The sequence below is a fragment of the Paralichthys olivaceus genome, chromosome 3, assembly GCF_024713975.1.
Source record: "Paralichthys olivaceus isolate ysfri-2021 chromosome 3, ASM2471397v2, whole genome shotgun sequence".
Taxonomy (NCBI): domain Eukaryota; kingdom Metazoa; phylum Chordata; class Actinopteri; order Pleuronectiformes; family Paralichthyidae; genus Paralichthys; species Paralichthys olivaceus.
Genome location: NC_091095.1, coordinates 13,413,813 through 13,436,707, shown reverse-complemented (window position 1 = coordinate 13,436,707; position 22,895 = coordinate 13,413,813). Strand labels below are relative to the sequence as shown.

General features: G+C 40.6%; 1 protein-coding gene across 1 annotated transcript in view; it reads left to right on the top strand.

Annotated features, from left to right (window-relative positions):
- The first annotated feature begins 1,172 nt into the window (after positions 1-1,172).
- The window catches only part of xpr1a (xenotropic and polytropic retrovirus receptor 1a), a 66,706-nt gene continuing 44,983 nt past the window's right edge, over positions 1,173-22,895 (top strand). Inside the window, exons 1-2 of the mRNA XM_020080465.2 lie at positions 1,173-1,630; positions 7,643-7,694. Of these exons, the coding sequence (XP_019936024.1) occupies positions 1,562-1,630; positions 7,643-7,694 (121 nt within the window). The 5' untranslated portion in view covers positions 1,173-1,561. The remainder of the gene's footprint in view (positions 1,631-7,642; positions 7,695-22,895) is intronic.

Genomic DNA, 22,895 nt, shown 5'->3' with positions numbered 1-22,895 from the left:
TCAGGTGCAGTTTTGATGTTTGTGGTGTCGTTGTTTTTGGTTGTTTGTGGTTATACTTTGTCATGTTAAGTGTTCTAGATGTGTGTATTGTTTATTTGTTTGTTTTTATTGTGAGCTCAGTATGGTTTAGCTCCATGTTTTGTCTTCTGAGTTCTGCAGCTTTGAAGATTTAATTCAGCCTTTGATTTACTAGCTTCAGCTTTTTCGACCAACGACTCGTTTAATCACTTTTCTGTTCAATTGAAATCCAGTTTCAGTTTTAATCCATTAAACCTGATCTATTCTTTTTTACTGTGATCAACACGATGTTCACATGATGTCCGAGTGTGAAAGTTTCTGTTGACACTTGTTATGAAGTAAACTCATAGTAAACCAGATCGTAGCCTGGATACGACGAACCAGTCTCGTTGGCAGCAAGATGCATTAGCTTAGTTTGTCCAGCAGATGCCGCTATATGCACAATGATTGCTGGTCACCTGTCCCAAACAGCGCTCATGAGATTCATTCAAAACTAAACTAAACTGGATTTACAATTTAAATCAGACGAGACGATAACATATTCAGAAAGACGAACATTTGTGTTGCACATTGAAACACTATTGGATTCGTTGTTATTACATTTTCCATAAATCAGTGCATACTGGACAACACACCTACAGAATATTGTAAGTAATGGCAGCCTATTATCCTGTAATATTGAAACGATGTACTTTCTGAGAGCACGAAGGCCTCTTCATTAAACTATGTTTACCAGTAGCATCATTCGCTGTCCCAGTTCCAGATATCGTCTATAATGTGGAAATGTGGAGATAATCCTGTGAAAAATATGCTTAACTCTAATTATTTGAATTGGTGGAAGAGAAAAGACAAAGAGATGAGAAGAGTGATTTAAAAAAAGCATGTTTGTAGACATTAGATGATTTTTATCAAGGTATGTAAATGATTATAAGGTTTAACTTTATCCGCTCTTTCATTCAGATACTCAACAACAACAACGTGCAACAGCACGTGGGGGGCTGGTTTGTGTAAGGGGTGAGGTGTGTGAAGGAAGAATTGAGTAAGGGGTGAGGAGGGTGAGTAAAGGGTGAGGGGGGTAATTGACCACGCTGCCAGCACTTTGACAGGAGGTCCCATCCACGCCCGGTGCCCCTGCGCGCTCTGCTGACGCAACCACGTTGCCCGTGGCTCAACGCGATGGCGGACCGCACTGTCCCCAGACCTGCCCAGGAAGGAACGGAGCAAAGTCACTGACTGAGCCTCTTTCCCCGGCTCCGTCACACGCGACCACCTGTTTTATAAAAAAACAAACTAACCCAGACAGAGGGGCTGCTGTCACCGCGGTCCCTCCCGTGAAGTAGTATGTGGGACGGGATCCGCTCGGAGCGCACCGACCGGGACGAGCCAGAAGTGGAGTGAGCGGAGCGGAGTGCGCCGGGCTGACGCGCCGCATGTGGAGCTGCAGCAAGTTCACTGACATTCACACTAAAACAGAAAGTCGCGTCGACGGGGACAGAAGCTGAGGATTTTAAGGTTCGAAGAGGGGGACAGCTGCTCCGGCAAAATGAAATTCGCGGAGCATCTTTCTTCCCACATCACTCCCGAGTGGAGGAAACAATATCTCCAGTATGAGGTAAAGTGACATTTATCTTGGATTGGAAATAAAAGCAGCGTGGACATGCGGAGGAAACTCACACAAATACACCACATTTACTTGGAGAGTATGACAGGGAAGTAGAAGAGTGAATATCAATGGAGAGAAGCTTTATGAATAAATATGTCTTTAGTTTGAGTAAATCCTTCTCCTGAGAGCAATGAACGACGGGAAACATAAGGGAAGCCCTATTGTTTATGGAGGGCAAATTGACTGCGGCTGTTAAGAGCCACAGGGAGCCACTGTGTTTATTATTGTTGTTTACCGAGTTTACAACATCTAGATGTGAACATAATGAAGAGTTTGCTGAACAATTCGATGCTTTTCATGCTGAAAAAAAACAATATTTTTAATCCTATAATTTAACAATTTACAGTCTCAATGTTTTTTAAACTAAATTATTTCCTTTGCTGTGTTTATTTTTCATGTTCATTTATAAAGCAAATATTTCAAACCTTGATTTCATTTTTCCCCATGTTTTGATTTTTTTCTCCCTTCCCCCCCTCATATAACTAATATAGGTGTTATACATAAAACAAGAGGGGGTGGGGGTTTTGTTAATTATCCATAGCTGCAATTACCACAAAAAATCCAAGTCTTTCAATTATCCTTTTATTTATTTTCAACAATCTAACTGGACACAATGGTAATCTCCCAGACATCAATTATTCATTGCTGCAATAATTCAGATTCCTATCCCTAATTATGAAACGGTTTTAGCAAGAGGAAACAGATTGTAGACATAATATTTAATGTTTTTTTAAAATAAAAATGTAATTATTCATATTTGCACGGTTTAACGGAAATAATTGTCTCTTGAATTCAACCTGCAAGTCTGACAGGTAATATTGTGATATCTGTGTATTTAGGTCTTTGTGTGCACACATGCTCTTTGTTGGGTGCTGTACAGTACTTGAGGAGTATTTTATTTTCACACCCCACTTCTCACTGGCTCTACGTTAAGAGCTTCAGTGAAGACATGCAGTGACAGGAGAGGCTGCTCTGTTCCATTTAGCTCTATGAATTATAGACAAAGAGCCCGTTCTCTTCAACCTCAGCAACCCACATCCCAGACCCAACACAAGCTCACTGCGCTGGTTTTATTTTGGAAACATGCCCCGAATATGACTGTTAAGTTGCATAATCGCTGCAGCAGACATTTGGATCTTTCCAGCTTGACATGAATGATGCTGTCATCAGTGTGTAATAAAAACATCCTCAGGCAAAACAACTCCAGTGAAAAACAATGAAAGAGATGTCAGATATGTGGTGAGCACACTGGGAAGAGGACAACTGTACAGTATCATTGTTACTGTAGTTGGTAATCAACTCACATGCACAGCTTTTCTTGAGTCGTTGTATGGACAGACTGCCGCTCAGTGAGACAGGGACAGATGCATGACCATACCAGCCATTTTACACCTCCAGATTTTGCCTCGGCACTCACTGACCTGAGATGGATGATGGTAGATTTTCTCTGTCATCTGCGTGTACCAATGTTACTGAGTTTGAATAGATATAATGATCTTTAAGTAACAATAAAGATTTAAAATGAAAGTATTTAAACAATATATCTAAACCAGCAACTTTCAATAGAGGCACTTTAAATCCTAAAATGCCCTCAAGAGCAGATGATTGCATTATTTTTAGAATCCTATTTAGAATTTTTGTATTTGTATTTAAGTTTTTTCTTATGTTTAAGGATACTTGATTACATTATTACCCAATTAACTGATTTCTGTGAACAGGAAAGATTCATAGATTCCATATCTTTGAAAGAAATGCATTGATTTCTATAAGAATAAGAAGCAAAAGAATAAGTCTGGTGACAGCATAACTGTATAAACATAAAGACAATACCTCTGTTTTCCTTTTTTATTTTTTATTCATCCCAAAAATCCCGCCTATGCAATCATATAGTCATCACATGTACTGTTGAATAATGTAAAACTGCAGGATTACTGTCTGTTCCATACAGTTTATATTCTCTCCAATCTGAATTATATATAACCAAAGGGTTTGGATGTCTTTGTATATTTGTGTGATTTAGTGATTGAGTGTTTGTGTGTTTGTGTGATTGTGGCTGCCTTCAGTCTTTGTCTGACCTCTGTAAACACCATTTCCTCCTGAGTGGGTGGAGCTGGGAGAGAGCTTACACCTACAGATGATGGACATCTTAGTCAAGGCGTTTATGCCCCGAGAAACCCATCAAGAGACAAGGACAAACATAAAAAGTTATATAAGGAAAGTAAAGTCATTTAACTTTAGTGACGTGGGTCGATGAGATGAAACTGACTTTAGAAGAAATCAATTTTTATGTCCCTGAAAAATGCAAAGCCTCGTTATGCTGCTGTGGAGTTACACGATCAGTTCAGGGACTTGACCCTGAAGTCCATCCAGCAAACATTCAGTTATCATACACAGTAGTAGTCATCACAAGCTGTGTATTTGTTGTGCATTATGGCCTCTGCAGGCTGCTCTGTAGTTCAGTTGTCTGTCTATTAAATGACGCATTGTTCCAGCAGCGCAGGTCGTTTGTACATGTAATAAAAATATTTGACACTTCCACAGTGGCTGTGTTAATAAAGCTGCCCACATCCAAACTGACTGTGCCTTTAAGTGATATTCTTGTCTTTGTGTGTAAGTTGGATTAATTAACCCGGTGCCCCATTTTCACTCTCCTCCTATTTTCAGACCACCCTATTGTGTGGAAATCTGTGCGCCGCCTATGCAGAACGGTCAGCGAGTTTCTATGCAGATGAGAAGGATGCAGCAAAGTGTCCGCTCTAGCGAATACAGAGCTTTAGTTAGTACGGCACTTCATCTGATCGTGAAGGCATTGACAAGGCAACTGAGTGATGGAGTAATTAGGTGTTCTCTTTATCCTCTGGGATTGTAGTTATAAACCTTTATGCTAAACAGCTGTTTGGTATGGACGTGTGCAGGTCCTGCAGATTCCAGCGGCTTGTTCCAAAGGGCAGTGGATGTAGGTTGATTCACACAGAGAGGATATGATGTGTTTTTTTTTTAGTTTTTAATTTCATTTGCATACATGCCTGAGAATTTTTAATACAAAAGCAAACTTGCTTGTATAACGGCATGTAAGTAAAAGTGTATTATATAACTGTGTGGTGGCACAGGTGTAAAGAGAGGCAGAGATGCTGATGTTTGTGTGGGCGAGAGAACAAGGCCACTAGTTCGTCTACATCTGAGGTCTAATCACTCGTGTAAACTCAGGCGATGAGGAGGAGGAGGAGGAGGAGGAGAGTGTATGTGGAGACTCCCATCTAAAATTCAAACTAGCCAAGTGTCATTACAGTATGTGGATGTAAAGCAGGTGCCTGTGGGATTTCAATGACTGATTGCTGGTTGTTCAAAGGTGAAGCCGCGCCTTTATGTCATTAAGGGAAGTGATGCAGTTTAAATGTCTGAGCTTTGCATTGTGACATACAGACACAATGTTAACAGTGCATTAAATATATACGGCACCCTATCTGTTGGCTGTGCCATGAAAGTGTGATTTATAAGCATGTTCTACATTATGAACATTATGTATACAACAGGCACGGCAACTGCTGTGAACCCCCCTCTTCCTATATACCTCCCTCCTTCCTTCCATCCTCACCTCATCGTTCCTCCCCCACTGGGAGGACATCTGGTCCCCGACCAGACCTGCCCTCTGCCTCCCTCCACCCCTCCCCGCAGCCTCTCCTCCCATCCTCTCCACTCCTCTTCCACAGAGCGAAGGATTCAAGTGATCCACCATTGGTTTTCTATTTGAGCCAGAGATCTCTTCAGAGTCGTAATGAGCATTGTGCGATCTCCTCGGCCATCGTGATAACAATCTCAAGTATCTGAGGAAGGATTTGAACATGTAGCACATAAATATTTTTGTTTAACGTCCACTCGACATGTCGCAGCTATTAAAGGATTGAATTCCATTGACAGGATTCAATCGACTGGATGCATCTGCAGTGTAAGCCTGTCGAGTGTCACAAGTACTTACGCGTGTTCCATACATGTTTGTTTTAGTGAGTGTGTGCCATCATCACGTTAATGCATGGTCATTCAAACTGATGAGCTCCATTAGGCTCGGCTTAGTTTTTGTCTACAGGTTTCATCACTGATTACCACCAAGCCCAAAGGTTTAACCTAACTCCCCAAAGAGCCACCCCACCCCAGCCCGCTTTCCCGTCACTGTCATCACCATGGCGATGCCTCCATCTTAATGACCACCCCCCTTGTTTGAATCTGAATATCTGTTTCCCACATATTAGAGAAGAGGGGGGTCACCAGAGATCACCAGAGATTAGCCAGAACTGGGCCTTGCTCCAGTGCTATGTATGCACAGTTGGTCCCCTGTGACCTTTACCATGTGGACAAGGTGGAGCGAGCGCTACAGACACATGAAATGTTTAGATCTCCAAAGGAACCTAAAGTATCAACAACCAGGCTGCTACTAATGCACAGCCGTTTGTGAGTGGTGTCCACCCACACAGAGAATAACTCATAGAGCCCTCTCACTGTCATGTTACACGAGCAGCAGGTTCTATATGATACAAAGAAACAGTGTCAGGAGATAAGAGAGAAAAACGTCCAGGTTGTCAGGTTTGGATGACAGAGAAAAATATTCCCCTCTGTTCTTTTATGCTATATCAGAGGCATTTTGCTTTTTATTGATCGGACACTAAATGTAAATTGGGGAGAGAGAATGAGGGAAGACATCCACTACAGGCGCACCCAAACTACTAGGAGCTAACAGGCGCCCCAGAAATATTCTCCCATAACTTTATATATATTTGTTAATTTTATATATACATAATGATTCAATCATTAAAACTTGATAAAGTTTAACAGACACCCCCCCCCCCCCCTATTTTTAATCAGAGCAGATTAGTTTGAAGATGATTTAATGAGAAACAGGATTCAGTTCTAGTCTTTTCTCTGATTACCACTGAAATGTTCAGATGAGTCATTGTTCACTTATCTGTCATTTCATTATCGTTTCATTTCATTATCTTCACGATCAATCTTACTGTAGAGAAGAAACCTCATTTAACCAATGTTGCTGTCTCTCGCTGTCTAAGTCTTTAAATTATTTTCCCATGTCTCATTTATCCAGCAGTTTGTCCGACTTCCTCTATCTTCATCTTTCTCCCAATCTGCAGTTTAAATTAGAAACTTCTGTCAAACTCTACATGTGTCTTAATCTTTTACTGTTCACGTTAAAAAAGTCAGAACAACAACCATTCTTCTCTTTTTATCGTCATAAATCTTTATGCAACAGTGTTTTTTCATCGCTGTATGTTGCTGAGATTTTCATGATTTAAGATGGTGAACAAAAAAACATGACCCACATTTCATGGAGCCGGAATCTAAAATGTATAACCGAAGCATTATGAAGAATTTGTGGACGTTTAATTGCTCCTTGTTACAAGTGTCATTGAAATAAACAAGGATTAAAATACCAGAGTTTTTGTGTTGTTCAATATGTTAACAGCTTAACGGCCGTTACTGAAATCCCCCCATATGGAGGAAGTGTTATTTAATGGCTCTCAAATGGCTTTAGAAGGTTTAAATGCTACTGTAAAAGCAGATGGTGCAAACAGTTGTGTAATGCCTCGCTGCCCCCTGTAATCAATCCTAACTGTTTATATGTTAAATACATCTTGCATACATCTTCATCGCTCTGACACATTTGGAAAATGTGGAGCTGACTCAAGTGGTCTGATACGTTTAGGCCCTGTGAAACTCACGCTACTTTTATTTACTACATGTGTACTTATTCAATGCATTTTTGAATTCTTCCAACTCTGACATGAATTCTGATGTTTCCTGTATTAGATTAGATGGATTAGATACAACTTTATTGTCATTGCACATGTCACAAGTACAAAGCAACGAAATGCAGTATATAAACCTGTTGTTGCTTGTGTGCAGAATATGCAGAAGTTCTCACCATCTGCATTATTCTTCTTCTTTTCTCATCAGGCATTCAAGGAAATGCTGTATGCTGCCCAGGACCAAGCTCCATCCATAGAAGGTAAGGAGATTCCCCATTTGCATACATGTGCACACACACACACATATACACACATACACACACAGCTCTACCCCCAATGCCCCTTTTGCCCGGGGCCTGTTTGGGCATCCCTAGAATAACAGCCTTCATCTGCTAAAAATAGTAAATCGCTGGAACTGCAACTCTTGACCAGACTGCAGGCAATTAGTAAATCATTACCTTCCGCCTCACTATCTTAGATGACCGGCTTTAAATTATACACAGAGGGGACGAGGAAAGTGCTGAGAAGAGAAGTTGGAAGTTAACTAAAGCGAAACCTGTTTGTTGTCAACATACTTTGTCGACAGCAACAACAGACACAAACCTCAGTTAAGTTTTGAGTGGTGCAATATACTCAACATAGCAACGATAAGGAAGGGCACTGGCTAAATTAATCTTTGGCACAAGCGAAGTCTAATGAGGGAAAGAATGTGAAGCATTTATTTTTATTTTAGAGACCAGTTTGTGGAAGTAAACAACTTTCTTTAGTTGCAGGCTTGACATGTGCGTTAGGATGTGGTGACGTGCAGCCCTGTTTGTGTGTGTCTGTGATGAGAGGATAAAAATATGGCTGCTGGAAAGTGACCTCTGCGTTGCTTGCATGACTGTGGTTTACGATGTAATGAATGTGTGTGTGCTTGGTCAGTTTGCAGTGATAGATTTTTCAGTGTTGTTCAATATGCCCCTTCACAGAGCTGTGTCTCCCTTTGCACATGCAGCTCTAGCTGAAGTGGGCTGATGTGGATGAGAGAATTATGTGACAAAGTTGTAACACAGCCACCGAGACTCTCGGTATGCATGAGTAAGCGTCAGGCAGAGAGATCAGTTTCAACTGCTTGTTACCACTGAAAAAGTTGTGTTTTCACCCCATTTGTTGGACTTTTAGCAGGATTACCCAAACCAAGAAGCAGATTTTATTGAAACTTGTGCAAGGTCGGGGTCTGTGCCAAGGAAGAGCTCAGTAACTTTTGGAGCTGATTTGATTTACAGGAAAAATCCAGACTTTTTACTCTTTCTTTTACATTGCAAGAAAGGACTTTAAGGAGTTTCATGTGTGTATTTGTCAGCAGGATAATGCAAAAACGGATTGCCACAAAACTTGATGTAATGATGGGACATGGTCCAAGAAAACAACCCTTTACATTTTGGTATGGATCTGGACAAAGTATCAGATCCATTCATTTTTTCAAATCACTTTCACTAACATTGTGAAATAAAAACATTTTTGTTTGTTTTTAAAATTTCACTTATGTATCACGATTAAAAAAAATAAGAAACGAGTGTGTGAAATTTGGTGGTAGGCATGAAAAGAAGTTGTTATGCAAACCACGCTTTGTGTGAATAAGCTCTGTATGTTGTTAATTTTCCAATCTTGGGACAATAAAGGAATTCTGATTCTGATTCTAAATATGACATTTACTTCTGTACATGTCTTGTTCAGTGATAACGTATGAGCTGTCTCTGCTTTGAGAGGCGTCTCCAGAGGCCATTGGCTCGACAAGGCAAACTGAACACAGATGATAAATCATTTCCTGTCTCAAACCTGAGCTGTGCTCATGGGTCACTGGTCTGCCTCTGTCTGCTTGTGGCAAGATAGGTGAGTGTGCTTTATGAATAGAGACGGGATCAATCGATCAGTATAAAACTGTGCCATTAATCTGGTATCATCGTGACGTTTCAGCATTCCTCACTCAATCATATTGATTTGTGAGCTTTTCACACTTTTGTTACAAAGTTCTGAAAGTAACCAAAACACTGAAGCAGACATGCGTAAAGAAAGCAGAACCAGTAGGAGTTTGTTGAGTTTAGAGGAGAAGAAATGCCTTTTTGTTGATTCTATGGAAAAGGGAATTGAAGCCATACTGAAAACAGCAGGCGAAGCAGAAAAACTGAATTATTGAGCCCTGTCAAGAACTCACTCCTGTAGCAGAGGTTCACTGACTTTTCATGAGAGAAACTAGATTAGCAGGTGTTATGAAATTCAGGCTTTCTGCAGCAATTTCTCTTCAGTTCAACTGACTGGATGTAAACTGGGCCAGAACAACATTAGTAAAAATATGCTGCACTTATGTGGTGTTTTTCTACTTTTGTAGAGATTTCACAATTTACAGACTGCACTGAACTCCAGATATTCTCCTGATATTCTCCGGTAAAAACTCTGGAGAATGTCCAAAGGAGCCCCTATGTGAATACGGCAGGAAAATGTCCAGAGGATTCACAACGAGCGAGTGGGCGTGTTGATGACGTTTCTAATATGTGACAGGTGAACACAAAGAATGTAAATATCTCAGGATAAAAAGAGGAGCCATACACATTGAGGATGCAGAGAAAGATGTAAATTCGAGTTCGAGGCCGGTGTTGATGTGCTGTAAACAGCAGAATTTACATGTCATGTCATGCCTCCTGCATGCTCTGCTCAGACACCTCCCCTCTCCTGAATCTTCTGGAGATTTTCCTGTTGTTTTAAATGTAAATCTCATGCCTGGAAAACGTCTTTAGACACTGTCACCTAACAACCAGAAACCAGCAAACATTCACTAAAGAGAAGCTGGACAGAGTCTTGAGTCAAAACACTCTTGGGAAAGTGTTTTATCTCAGTGGTAACACAATATTTTTCAACAAGATTTTTACAGCTTGATCATTATATTTGATCTGTTCCTTCAGTTAACGAGTAATAGCTATGATTTGATTCATGGATGCACCCCTTTGTCTCTCTCCCTCCATTCCTCCGCGTCCTGTCTCATTCATAACAAAAAGCAAGGTTTTGGTATTCACAAGATGTTTCTCTCGCCTGAGGGAGACCGTTTACTGGGTTATAACTCCTCGCTCAGCCACCCTGCTGTATCTAATAGAGCTGTGTAGTAGAAAGACACAACACAACCTTGCACAGGCTGCACTTCAAACCCTCTGCAGAGGCCTCTGCATATGTATCAGGGTCAGATTGTGAGAATGCCATTACATTATGGCCAAGAACAGTAAAATAAATGTGTTATTTCGCTGTGTAAGTGTGGTTTTTACTTGCTCAACCAGCAGCTCCACAGCAGAGAGCCTCTGTGTGACCAAACCACAGAACCTACACGTGTTCAGCATCCTTTTCTGACAGATTAATAACAATAATCAGTTTGAACAAGATGGATGTGCAGTAATTAAAAGATCTTGTTGCAAACATACATGGACATGACTGTACCTCTGCTGCTGCACTTGACCTTTCACCCATCGTCAAGATCTTTTGTTCTTGTTTCCTCCCATTCTTCATTAGTCCTTGTGTAATCATAATTAAAACAACGCCACATTGTCATAATGTGAAGAACCAATGGAAGACAACAGAGTGAACAGCTGGTTGAGTCTCTGGTTCCCCCTGATCCAACCATTAGAATGAGTTATGCCTCCGTCCAATTCAATTAGCCTGTTGATTGTTGTAGATCTGAGCACAATGGCCCACAGATTATAAATACAAAGGTTTAAGAGGAACGTGTGCATGTGTGTGTATGTGCATGTTTCTGAAAGTATTTTGAATAAATTTACAGGCTAAATGTGCTTGTATTTTTATATTAAATAATATATATATAATTTGCAAATCCTGCATTTTACTGAGCTTTTACACCACCAGTCATTCATTTGCTTACTCATTCATTCATTTGCTTACTCATTCATTCATCCTCTCATTCATTAACTGTTTCCTTTATTCTGCTGCTCTGTGCATGATCAGTCCATTACTGTGATGGTATCTGTGTTGGACTGGGGAAGCGGGGAGAAGATGGTAGTGATGGCACCGTTTGAGTCACACAGAGAGTAAGGGTGGGGCTTGTGTGTAGTAACACACTCACATATTCACACACACATTGTCCAAGGAGGGGGTTGGCTTGACCTACAGTTCAGAGAATGGATTTTCTTCTGTATCACAGAGTCTGGATGTCAAAAATGAATATATCAGACCAAAAAGCCCAAATAACATGAACAGATTCCTCATGTGACACTGCAGTCTATATTATATCACACTGTAAATAGTAAACAGTAAAGGTAAAGTAAATGGAAACCTTATTTTCCCCACTGTCTTGTGGCTTGGCCGTCAGTAGCCATATCCCTTTAGGGCTTTTCATGTTTTATGCAGTCAGATCAATAATGGCATAAAAGCTGCAGTGTGAAAATAGCATGCTTGCACTATTTCTTTGTGTGGCGAGGAGCTGCTTTACCAATTCAATCTGATGGTATTTTTTATAAAAGGTTCATGTGACATCTAATTTTCTTTTAATCAAGGTCTAGCAGTGAAGTGTTTAATTGTGTTCAGATTGGGAGTCTATGAGCCTCAACTTGTCCTTTGAGTGAACAAATAAACTTCTAATCCTCTATGATCAGATCATGCTTCAGTTGTTGCACAGCCATTGATGTCATAATAAATATTGTCACTACAATCACAACCAAGTCTCAATCAACTCGCAGCCCAAAGAACGAGGATCTCATACTGCAGACTGAAATGAAAATGAATCACAGGTTATCTGCATTTTTCTGAGTGAGAAACTGCTGAGATAGTGACGGGTGGCTATCAGTGCACCGTGTTTGAATGTGCATTCATGTGGTTATGAGTGCGTTTTTGTCCTTGCTATGCGGCTGCTGGACATGAAAACATTACAATTATAGAGATAACTGCTGAGCTTGTACACATCTCGGTGCATCTGGCTCGAGGCTCAGTGAGTCCCAGGCCAGATATGTTTGTGTTTAAGTGGTCTAGACTGGAGTTGCTGTTTTATCAGAGTGGAGAAAGAAAACACTATAATATCTTCATAGAGCAATATGTAACCACAACTCAAAGTTGAATCAACAGTTTTATGAGAAAACAACTGAATAGAATACAAATTGAAAAGAACACAGTTTACCTTAAGAGCCATATGGATGAACGGATGGATGGATGAAATTAATGTTTCTCTGTGTTTTTCATTGACTTTTACATGTGCACTCATCCGACTACTGACCTTATAAGACATTATATTTGATTACGATGTTTTGAGTTGCTCGTCATTACATTCATGTTCTCATTTGCTTTGTCCAATTATGAATCACGTCATCATGTCCTCTACATCATCACATCTGACGGTATTTTGCCAGTTTTAAAACCCCAGCTTGAAATAGTTGAATGTATGACAACTCCTTTTTATTTTTTCGTTGTTCGGGTTAAGACTTAAAAATGTCTACATTATGTGTCTCGGTTTGGAATACTCAGCATTTTAATTTGATTATTGCTTAAACTGAGTATGAACTTATTTTGGTCTGTGATCAGAATATACTATTTGCTTGACAGTGTCATATTCAGACTATTGTCTCAATCGGGTTAAATGGGAATGTGCGTCCATGTAAATGTAGTCGTTGAGCCAGAACAAGGTAACCACAAAGCCAGATGTTAATTATTTCATCCCAGCCTCCTGCTCTCCACCGTACGACCTGTCAGGTTTTTGTTCCTGCACCTCCCTTTGGTACTATATTGTCCCTTCCCTATTGGCTTTTTACAGTTTTGATTGCATGGAAATAAACAGAGCAGTAAACCTGCACACTGTGGCAACATTTTCCTGCTCTGTCAGCGTCCCCTTTTAGCATCCGACCAGGTCTTAATTAATATTTTCATTCACATGTGTGAGCCGTCGTACCTGATTTGCTTAATGGAAGCAGGGACGTGAATCACAGCCACAAATCACTTCAACTACACCTTTCAACCAGCACTTATTCTGCTATTTTCTATTGTTGTCCATGTTGCTTTGCTCACCCGCCATTTTGTCCACTGCGGCTGTTGTTGACGAACATGATGAGAGGTTAGTTGAAGGCTGTTTGTTATTCTGCTGGCGTATATGATGGAACAGCAGCTGTTATTACTGTTGTTCGTCCCTGTTGGAATCTGTCACCATTCACCCAGTGAAGAAAAAGCTTTTATTTTATTCCTCTTTTCAAAAATATTTATGCATTTCCTGGTTTGTTGCTTTTGGACCAAACCATTGGATCCTCTGTTGACTTCATTTGCAATCAGTGTTTCTTAGTGATTTACATAAATGCAAAATAAAAACAGGAATGATAAACAATTAAAAGAATTATATATCCACACTATGTCAAGTGTGAACAACCTTGGATGCATCTCCATAGTAGATGAATAAATACATAACCATACACACACAGTACCTCCCTAGCTACTGGAGCTCAAGGATACATGCACGACACCAAGGGGGAAGCATTCATGGAAACATATATGTATCAGTGTGTGGTTAGAAACACAGACAGATGCTGGCAGGATAGGTCAAGCAGGCATTCAGTGGGTGATAGAAGCAAGAGAGGATGGGAGGTAGATGGACAGACAGAGAGACAGGTAGACAGGCAGGAGGGTTGAGCAGGACAGTTGTGTGGCAGCCAGGGTCTCCCACCACCCTGCATTATTGATGGGCTCTTTGACAAGCTCCTGTGCTAATTGTCAGGTCTTTGTTTGGGTGGTTTTTTTCCTTTTTGTTCCCTAATCTTAGTGCCAGAAGGAAGATATAAAGTCCAAGATAAACCAACTCAAATGGAACAACAATGAAACGTGAAAACTTTACAGGAGACTCTTATGGGGTTTTTTGACCCCTAAGGTAGATGTTGTTATTATTGTTGCTGCTTTTAGAGAAAACATTTGTTATCGTCTGCAAAAACAATATGTAGTTATATATTGGAGCCCACTGCTCTGCTCCATTGCACCAGTATTTCTGGGAGAGGAGAGATGCTTAAAGGCTACTTCATAGTTTCCATAATAGACCACCACGACATCAAGATAAATAAATCAGGAAATGTCTTTAGCATGCACAGAATGGGTTTTCACATCACCCAAGCAGGTTTAGCGTCCAGAGTTGATTTAAACTGGCCTCGATCATACAAAACAGAGTAGGGGGGAGGCGGCTGTGGGTTTTGAAATTGGTCGTTTGATGAGGCTTCTAAGGGTATTAGAGGGGAGGGAAGCAGGGGGGTCAGGGTCAATACAAACCTAGGATCGCTTTCCCAAGGTCAGGGACTAATCGAACTGAGATAATGAACAGAGAAAAAAGGTGATGGGTAATTGGATGAAGAGCAGGATGAAGAATGAAGGCCAGATGTTTTCACTGTCATGTTTGATTAGATGATCATGACGGAATGGAGAACAGAAATAAAGAAGAGGTAAAAAAGCAGTGATAAATGTGTTGAATGGGATCGTCGATGACCGGCTCAAAGCCGAAAGAGAAACAGAAAGAGAGTGATCCTTCAGGCTGGAGACAAACAGACTGAGTGGGAGGTCCCTGGGCTCATCTCCAATGCATGTTGCCCTGCATTAGCACTACAGCCACCCCGCAATAGGAAGACGGAGAGAGGAAGAGAACCTGGATAGATGAAAGTCTTCTATCCATCCATCCATTATTCATTGGTGAATTAGATCTGGCTGAATGAAGTGGAGGAGAACAGGAAACAGAGAGAGTGGAGGGGGGGGACAGAAGGAGAGAAAGGAAAGGTATGGGTTGACATAGAGAAGGAGAGATCCAGGCAGCAACTGTTGGTGGTGCTGGGAAAGGGGGCAAGGAGTTAAGATGTGGCTCCAGTAAAGTGGGTATTTTTAGACTTGGGGCATTTGATAGGATTCTGGGAAGGTTACAATTTCTACTTGTGTTTGCAGAAAGGGGCAAAGGGATTTGAGGTGTGGAAAAAAAAAAGAAGGCAGAAGTACAGGCAGTGCACATAACTGATGATATGTTTGTGTTTTTCAAGGAGAGAGGTGAAGGAGAGGTCAGTGGTGCTGAGAGGAGTCTCTTAAACAATGGTATGATAGCTTCTTAGGGTTATGAGTTCTCTAGCTAACGACCTGTCATTAGTGTGAAGATCTCCACAAGGATCTACTCATCTCCGTGCCTTAGGAACAGGCTGTGATCGTTACATCTTCAAAGATGGAGATCACAGACAGTCACAACAATGTCATTGCTTTTAACATGGGGTTCTTATTACTGTATATTCTTCTTATTCTCATCATATATTATATTTATTTTATTTTTGTTAGAATGCATTGTGTATGTTATCTCTCCCTGCTTGTGTTTAAATATGATACTCTTATTTCATTTGCTGCCCATGACAGAAGCGATCTCAACAGGACTTTAAATAACGAATAAATAAAAAAATAAAAAAAATAGAATGGCACTCATCTCACAGTCCCTTTATGAAACCACATTTAAATTCATTTCATCCCGATTTTTATTTGGATCTGCATCAAATTGCTCATATTCATAAAATATAATTTCTCTACACTGATTTCTTACATTACAATCCATCAATTGCTCTCTGAGAAACCTGCAGTGTTAAAGAAAGTGGGAAAAAAAGTCCCAGATCTGCACCCTGATCCAGATCCATGCCAAAATTAATTTGGTCCTTCCCTGACAAGTACCACATCCTTCCACCAAGTTTAGTGGTTATCTGTCCAGTTGTTTTTATGTAATGCTGCTAACAGAGAAACAAACAAACGCTGATGAAGACATAACCCTATTGGGGGAGGTGATAGAATATTAATCCTCTTTATGAACATTAAATAAGTGCCTTTGAGTCTTTACATGAATGGTAATGTGATACTTCAGATAAACATAAAACACAGATCACGTGATCGGGCGGTTTGCCAAGTGCACAACTGGAGATCATACACATGCAGCACCAGCAGTGATTCAACAATCTGGAGCATGGAAGGAATGCGAATGTAATGAGATCAGTCTCTGTTGATTAGAAATCAGCTGTCCAGCTCTCCAGGGTTTGGTGTATTTGTTTAGCATTAGCACGGCTTCCAAACACTAATCTAACCTCTTTCATGAGGTAAGTTATTGTTATTAATCTGCGATGAGAAGCCTAATGAAAGGATTTGGATCTCTGCCTGCAGATCAGCCAGGCTCCTGCTCACATGGCATCTTATCTAGCATGGATTCACACGAGGCTGCTCAAACAGATTAATCTGAATAGTTTTCTTTATTGACTGCATTGCTTGGCTGGAATCGGAAAGAAAAATGATTTGGATGTCATGCACACTCATGCGTTATCTGTCGTGTAGTCAGAAATTAAAGATCAGCAGTCTGAGTAAGGGGAGGTGATGATGGACGGGTGGAGAGAAAGAGAAGAACAGAGACATGTGACCTTGCCTCTGCTGTGTGTTTAGATGTTTTTATCTTCCCAAGCTGCCACTCTGTGCTGCACTCACACACAGCTCACTGAAGAGAGGTTGCCCTCCCACACACGCTCGCACACACATACATGCACATGCAGACACATAAGGAGATGTGTGCTACAGGGGGCGTGGGTGTGATTGCGCGCTATAGATGATGACAGCGGGGCCATATGCTAATGTATTTTGGTTTTATACTGCAAGAGCAGTACAACCAATGAAATACTTTATTTATATAGAACCTTACAAAACAGCCATTACAAAGAGGACAAATAAAAATACAAAATGCAATATCATTTAAAATCAAAGACAGCAAATGTTATAGTGTAAAAGCTAAAATCAAACACAGCAGATTAAACACAGAAATTAGACAAATAAACATTAGTAATATCAAAACACAATCAAATAAAAGCCATTCACTGAAAGTATGTGTCCATTCTAATCCCTGCAGTAAACACTATAAATAGGAAATGAGATAACCATCATTACTACACACAAGCTTAATTGCATTACACAAAAAACAGAGTCACTTTTTGATCTTAGCTCATTGAATTCTATTATCTAAATTACCTCTTTACACTATGACAGGAAAGCTTGGGCTATTTTTTACAATGATTTAAATGATTTAAATGATATTGATATATCAGTGGGTATGGCCTCATCATGTGGGTGGGTTTGTACTGTGTGTGTTAGTGGGTGAGTAGGGCACTGCAGAAGACACAGTGTCCTTCACTGTGCCCGTGTGCTACATCGTGTCTCTGGAGAAATGGACAGAATCCTGGCTCAGAGCGTCTGAAAACACTTGGACATTGTGCCTCTCATATATGAAGCTCATATGAGATTGTCTTATCATCTCTGTGCTGCTGTATTGACTCTCTGAGATGATTGTCAACACAATTACAGGCCTCAGCCCTACACCTGGCAGCACAGGGATCTGTTTCAGATCTGATATCTGATGGAAGCATGTCTGTATAGCAGCAGAGAGTTTGACTTTAAATTGAGTCTGGTCCCACGGGGGTCAGTGCCAGTTTGCATGTGTGTGTGTGTGTGTGGAGGGTGGGTTACAGAGGTGGCACATATTTGTGTCTGGGTTATTTTTACCTGTGGGCAAAATGAGAGTGACACACTCAGAGAAAGACAAAGACTTGGCAGTGGGTATTCGGGGGCAGTGAGAGCGGAGGATGACAGAAAAAAGAGAAGGAAGCATGAAAGAAAAAAAGAGAAGTGACATTGGTGGTAATTGGAGGAAAGGAAGCTAAAGCCTCAGGGAGGCTCCTCTTCCAAACGTTAGTAATACTCACAAAAGATGTGTGAAGAAAATAAAACTGGATTTAGAAAAAAGATGAGAGCTGGGCTGAAGCGCTTTTATTTTCTCATTTAATAAATTTGGATTCAAAGTAGATTTTAACTACTTCCCCAAAGACGGCAGCAATAACTAGTCACAATTTAAGTTTAATATATCTGAGGTCAGGGGATATTTCTTTCAGGGGGGACCAAAATATTGTACGAGATATAATTTCTCCTCTTATTTACACTGGATCAAATTCTAGTCATCCAGAGACGAGACAGAAAGAGAGAGAGCGGGTGAGATTAATAATTTACAGCTATTGTTTCCTCCTGGACAGCCTGTCTGTTTTTATATTAAATGTTGAATTATTAACTGTGTGTGAGATTGGAAATATGGCGGATCTCCCTTCTGGTGCTGACAAGCTTCAGAAGGGACCAATTTCCACTGGTCAAAAACCCACTAACACCCAAACATCTGGTTTTTGTCTGCAATGGGAATGGATACATTCAGCATTTTCTCCCAGGTCACATGACTTTGTAATAGAAACGGGTATTTATCTTCACCGGCTCTGATTGGCAGTGATGGAAACATGACATCTGGGTGAACACGCAAATTTCTTCTTTTCCTTTTTTTGACAGCTGATAATGATGCTGCACCTTTTTTGGTTCAATGTTATGATGCATGTCGAACTTCCGCTAAATTGTCATGAATATTTGCACAGTTATTGTTTAATACATCTCAAGAAAAACATGCCACACAATTGTTTTCTTTGTATCATGCAAGTTGAGAGATCTTCTCTGTTTCCAGCGCGTATATGACGTCGAACATGACCCGCCAGGGAAAAATTAACAGAGAGGCTAACTCATTTACTGGCATTGTGAAAGGAATCAATCGCAGTTTATTTTCCCGGCGTTCTCTGCATTTAAAAAACCTGCGTACAGCCATTAATTTTGGTGTAAAGAGGTTTTACTGGCAGTAAAATAGGTAGATGGTAGAGTTTAAGGTAAATTAAGGTGAAAGTATTTGATGGTTTTATGATATATTTGAAGATGAGACATTGAAAGACAATTCAACTGTGTTTGCTATCTCACAGACACACACACACACACACACACACACACACACACACACTCTCAATGTCTTCAGTTTCTGTCACTGAGTCACTATGTCAGGACTCCTCATTCTAATAATTCCTCTTAACCATCCCTGTTACCATATGCTGGCCTCAGGGACTCTGCATATTTCATGTCCCCCTGAACATGTGTGTGATGTATTCATGATGTGTTTTAATAATAACCGGTACTGGTGGAGTGGTCTCACCATCAGGGTCGAGCATGTTTGGTGCCTGATGGTATGTTCACTGACCTCCTCGCCTGTCATTTAAAGAAGTATCCTCTTGATCCTTATGAGGAGCTATAAGAGACGCTCCTCAGCGGTTTTTCAGCAGAAACAACAGTTTGTCTCTGTTTTGCATTTCGTCCTCAGGGCAAACCGAACGGCTTCCTCTTGACAAGTGCCATCTGATAATTAGGGCTCATAATCACCCTATTAGTATTCAGCTCAATCGAGCAGAGAACAGCTTATTGTTCCCTCGGCTTGAGCAGCAGCCATTTATAAGAGGATTATTGTGAATTTCTTGTGAACGTTTGTATCTGAATCAATCGCATGTGCAGTGACTTAAATTGTTGCCTTGTTAATCTCACAAGCATTTGCTTTTAATGTAGCAGGCAAGAAGGGGTTGCAGTATCGATGCAGCCTCTATTAGGATGCATGGTAATGTTTGTTCAAGCAAATCACTGATGATGGTGGTGGGGTGGGGGGTGGCAGCGCTGTGTTTCAAAGTTGCAGCGTTGTTTTCGCACCTTTCTGAGGAAGCACAGAGACCAGCTGAACTTTCTCCTCACTGTTACCATGGTACCAGAGGGACAGACTGGAATCACTTGAGCCTTGTTTTGTTCCTGTGACCCAAACACAACAAGCACAGAACATGTAGAGCGAAGGGCCGAGGTGTTGAATTTAAATACTGTCCTGTGAAAGAATGCGGTAAATAAACTTTATTAGTCTTTGCAGAATAACAAACACTTCATTATCACAAGAACTCCTATAATGAGAACCTCAGTGTAGATAGTGTGTATGTATGTTAGCCATGATCATTCTCATTGTGAACATTTTACAATGTTAAAAAGAAAAAGAGTAATCTCAAAGTTATTTCTAAGTCATCAGAATTTCTATGTTAATTGAATTTAAATTGCAGTTGTCTTAATGATGTGAATCTGGAAATTGCTCACCTGACTTCTTCTTTTACTGCTTACATCTAACTTATTCACGTATTGTGATGTGTCATACAATATCACATGCTGCTGATTTTGACCTTAAACAATATCCTTGGGCCTTATCTCCATCTAGCAATTAACATCTTACCTTTGCTGCAATAAAGCCAATAGTTAGTATATGGTAATAGTTCTGGAAGTCAAGTTAGTGCTAGCAGGATGCCCCTCCCACCTCTTCCTCTCCCCACACCGTAACGCTCTGCTCTTACCATACATCCTCCTCGTCATGTTTGCTGACTCATCTATTGCAGGAATGTGGAGCTTGCTAGCCTGTGAGTCAGCCATATTGATGTGTGCCAGCAGCTGACAGCAGCTCGAAGCCTCAGTGTGAGAGGCGTGGCAGACCAGAGGAGCATTTAGATTAATAACAGTGAGCCCCCACCTCTGACTTTATCCTTCTCTGATTGGTTTGAAGAGCGAGGCTTCATCAAAAACTTCATAAAGGAATATAACTGCCTTTGACAGCACCTCCCCTCATCAAGGTGTTTCATATTTCAACTAAAGAAATATTATTAAAAAACCAGGACCTATATTACAGTGACCTGTGAGTCGCATTGACAATTCTATGTGTATGTGCCTTTCTTTCAAGCTCTTCATAATTACCACGGTGTTGTGTTGTCTTGGCTACACTTCCTTAGTGAGGTGTGTATAGTGTGTTACTTTATTTGTGTGTACAACTCCGGTTAACAAGGAGTAGGTCACATCTTCGAGGGTCAATTTATCCACCCTGAAGAAATACCAGCCTGATGCTTGCTGCAAGGCTTTATGTCAGTATTGTTCATCCTCTGACACATACACACACACACACACACACACACACACACATACACACACACACACACACACACACACACACACACACACACACACACACACACACACACACACACACACACACACACGTACAGAAATCTCCGGCTCAGATTTGGTGGTCTTGCACTGAGGCCATATGAAGGGGATGAATGGGAATTCAGAGCCCAGTGCTCACTGTTGGTTGACAGACGGTGGCTGCCTCTTCTCTACGTGCTGCTCTTTAAACTCAGCTAGTATCTCCCCCATGCTGCTGAGTGACTACGCACACGGTCCCACACACACACACACACAGATACACACCACACACAAATGCCACTCACAACGGACATCCTTCACTTTGTGCCATGTATGGATAGAATGCTTACAAACAAGTCATGTGCCCCAGTTGCTTCCCAAGCAATCTCAAAAAGTCTTATGAGAACTCTCACTTCCATAGTGCAATCCCTCTTTTCGGACTTTTCATTTTTTAAGATATTGTTTTGAGCATTTCAATTTCAAGAATGGAAAACATGAAGAATTCAGTAAACATGTTCCGACTCCTGTTCTGTCCTGTCTTTACAAGATCTGTGATTAAACATCAAAACACACTTGTTAGCCTCAACACTTGTTAGCATTAACACTTTTTAGCGATATTTTTCGGACGTGTTACCTTCTTTGACAGGATAGTGAGGAATAGGGATAGAACGGGAAAGACATACAGCATAGGACCGGGTCGGATCAGAACACATGACTGCTAAACAAGGACTCAAGTCTCTGTATGCAGGGCCCACAGTCACTTGGAAGTGTGGTCTGCCAATTTAAACACTTTTTTAATGATAATCCAGTTGTTTAGTGGAAGAATTGATCAGATGATACTGAATCTTATCAGTTTAAAACCACATCCAAAATGGGAAATGATTATCAATTACCCTCATTTATAATTCACCTGTCATAATTCTGCCTAATCTATTTTTTAAAGCTCCAAACTGAGTGAATGATCCTAATTTGCTCATCTGTATGAATTGCTTCATGAAAACTGCAGGTTCTTCCTGCTCATGTAAATCACGTTAATGATACGACTCTCAAGCACCACAAGGTTAGTGAGCTACTAATGAGATTGAGTCAGGAAATTGCTCCTAATCTAATAATATCAAGTATTGTATTCCTCCCTGCCTGGATGGCAAAGGTACAGTTGGCTGTGTATGACAGCTCATTCATAAATTGCAGTAACAGTATTACAATGAAGAGACAGACACTGAAGTTCCAAAGCTGAGAAATTGCATATCCTATTTCTTCTTAATTTCTCTAATTGTCCAGTTTTCCTCCTCTGTTTGCCCCTACACATCCATTCACATAGAATATAACAGTGTTTTACGATATCATATATTAGTAATATGTATTTTTTCATTATATTGAGTTGTGTTGTTTATTAGATGCATCCAGGATGTTCCTGACTATATTCAGCTCTGTCTGACTGAGGAGCTTCCAGACACAGCTATTTGCTACGCCTTGTTTCATGTCCACTAATCTGCTAGCTCATAAATATCTGCCGTGTTACAGAAATGTGTGTGTCTGTGTGTCTCAGCGTGTTCTTCAGAATGTTT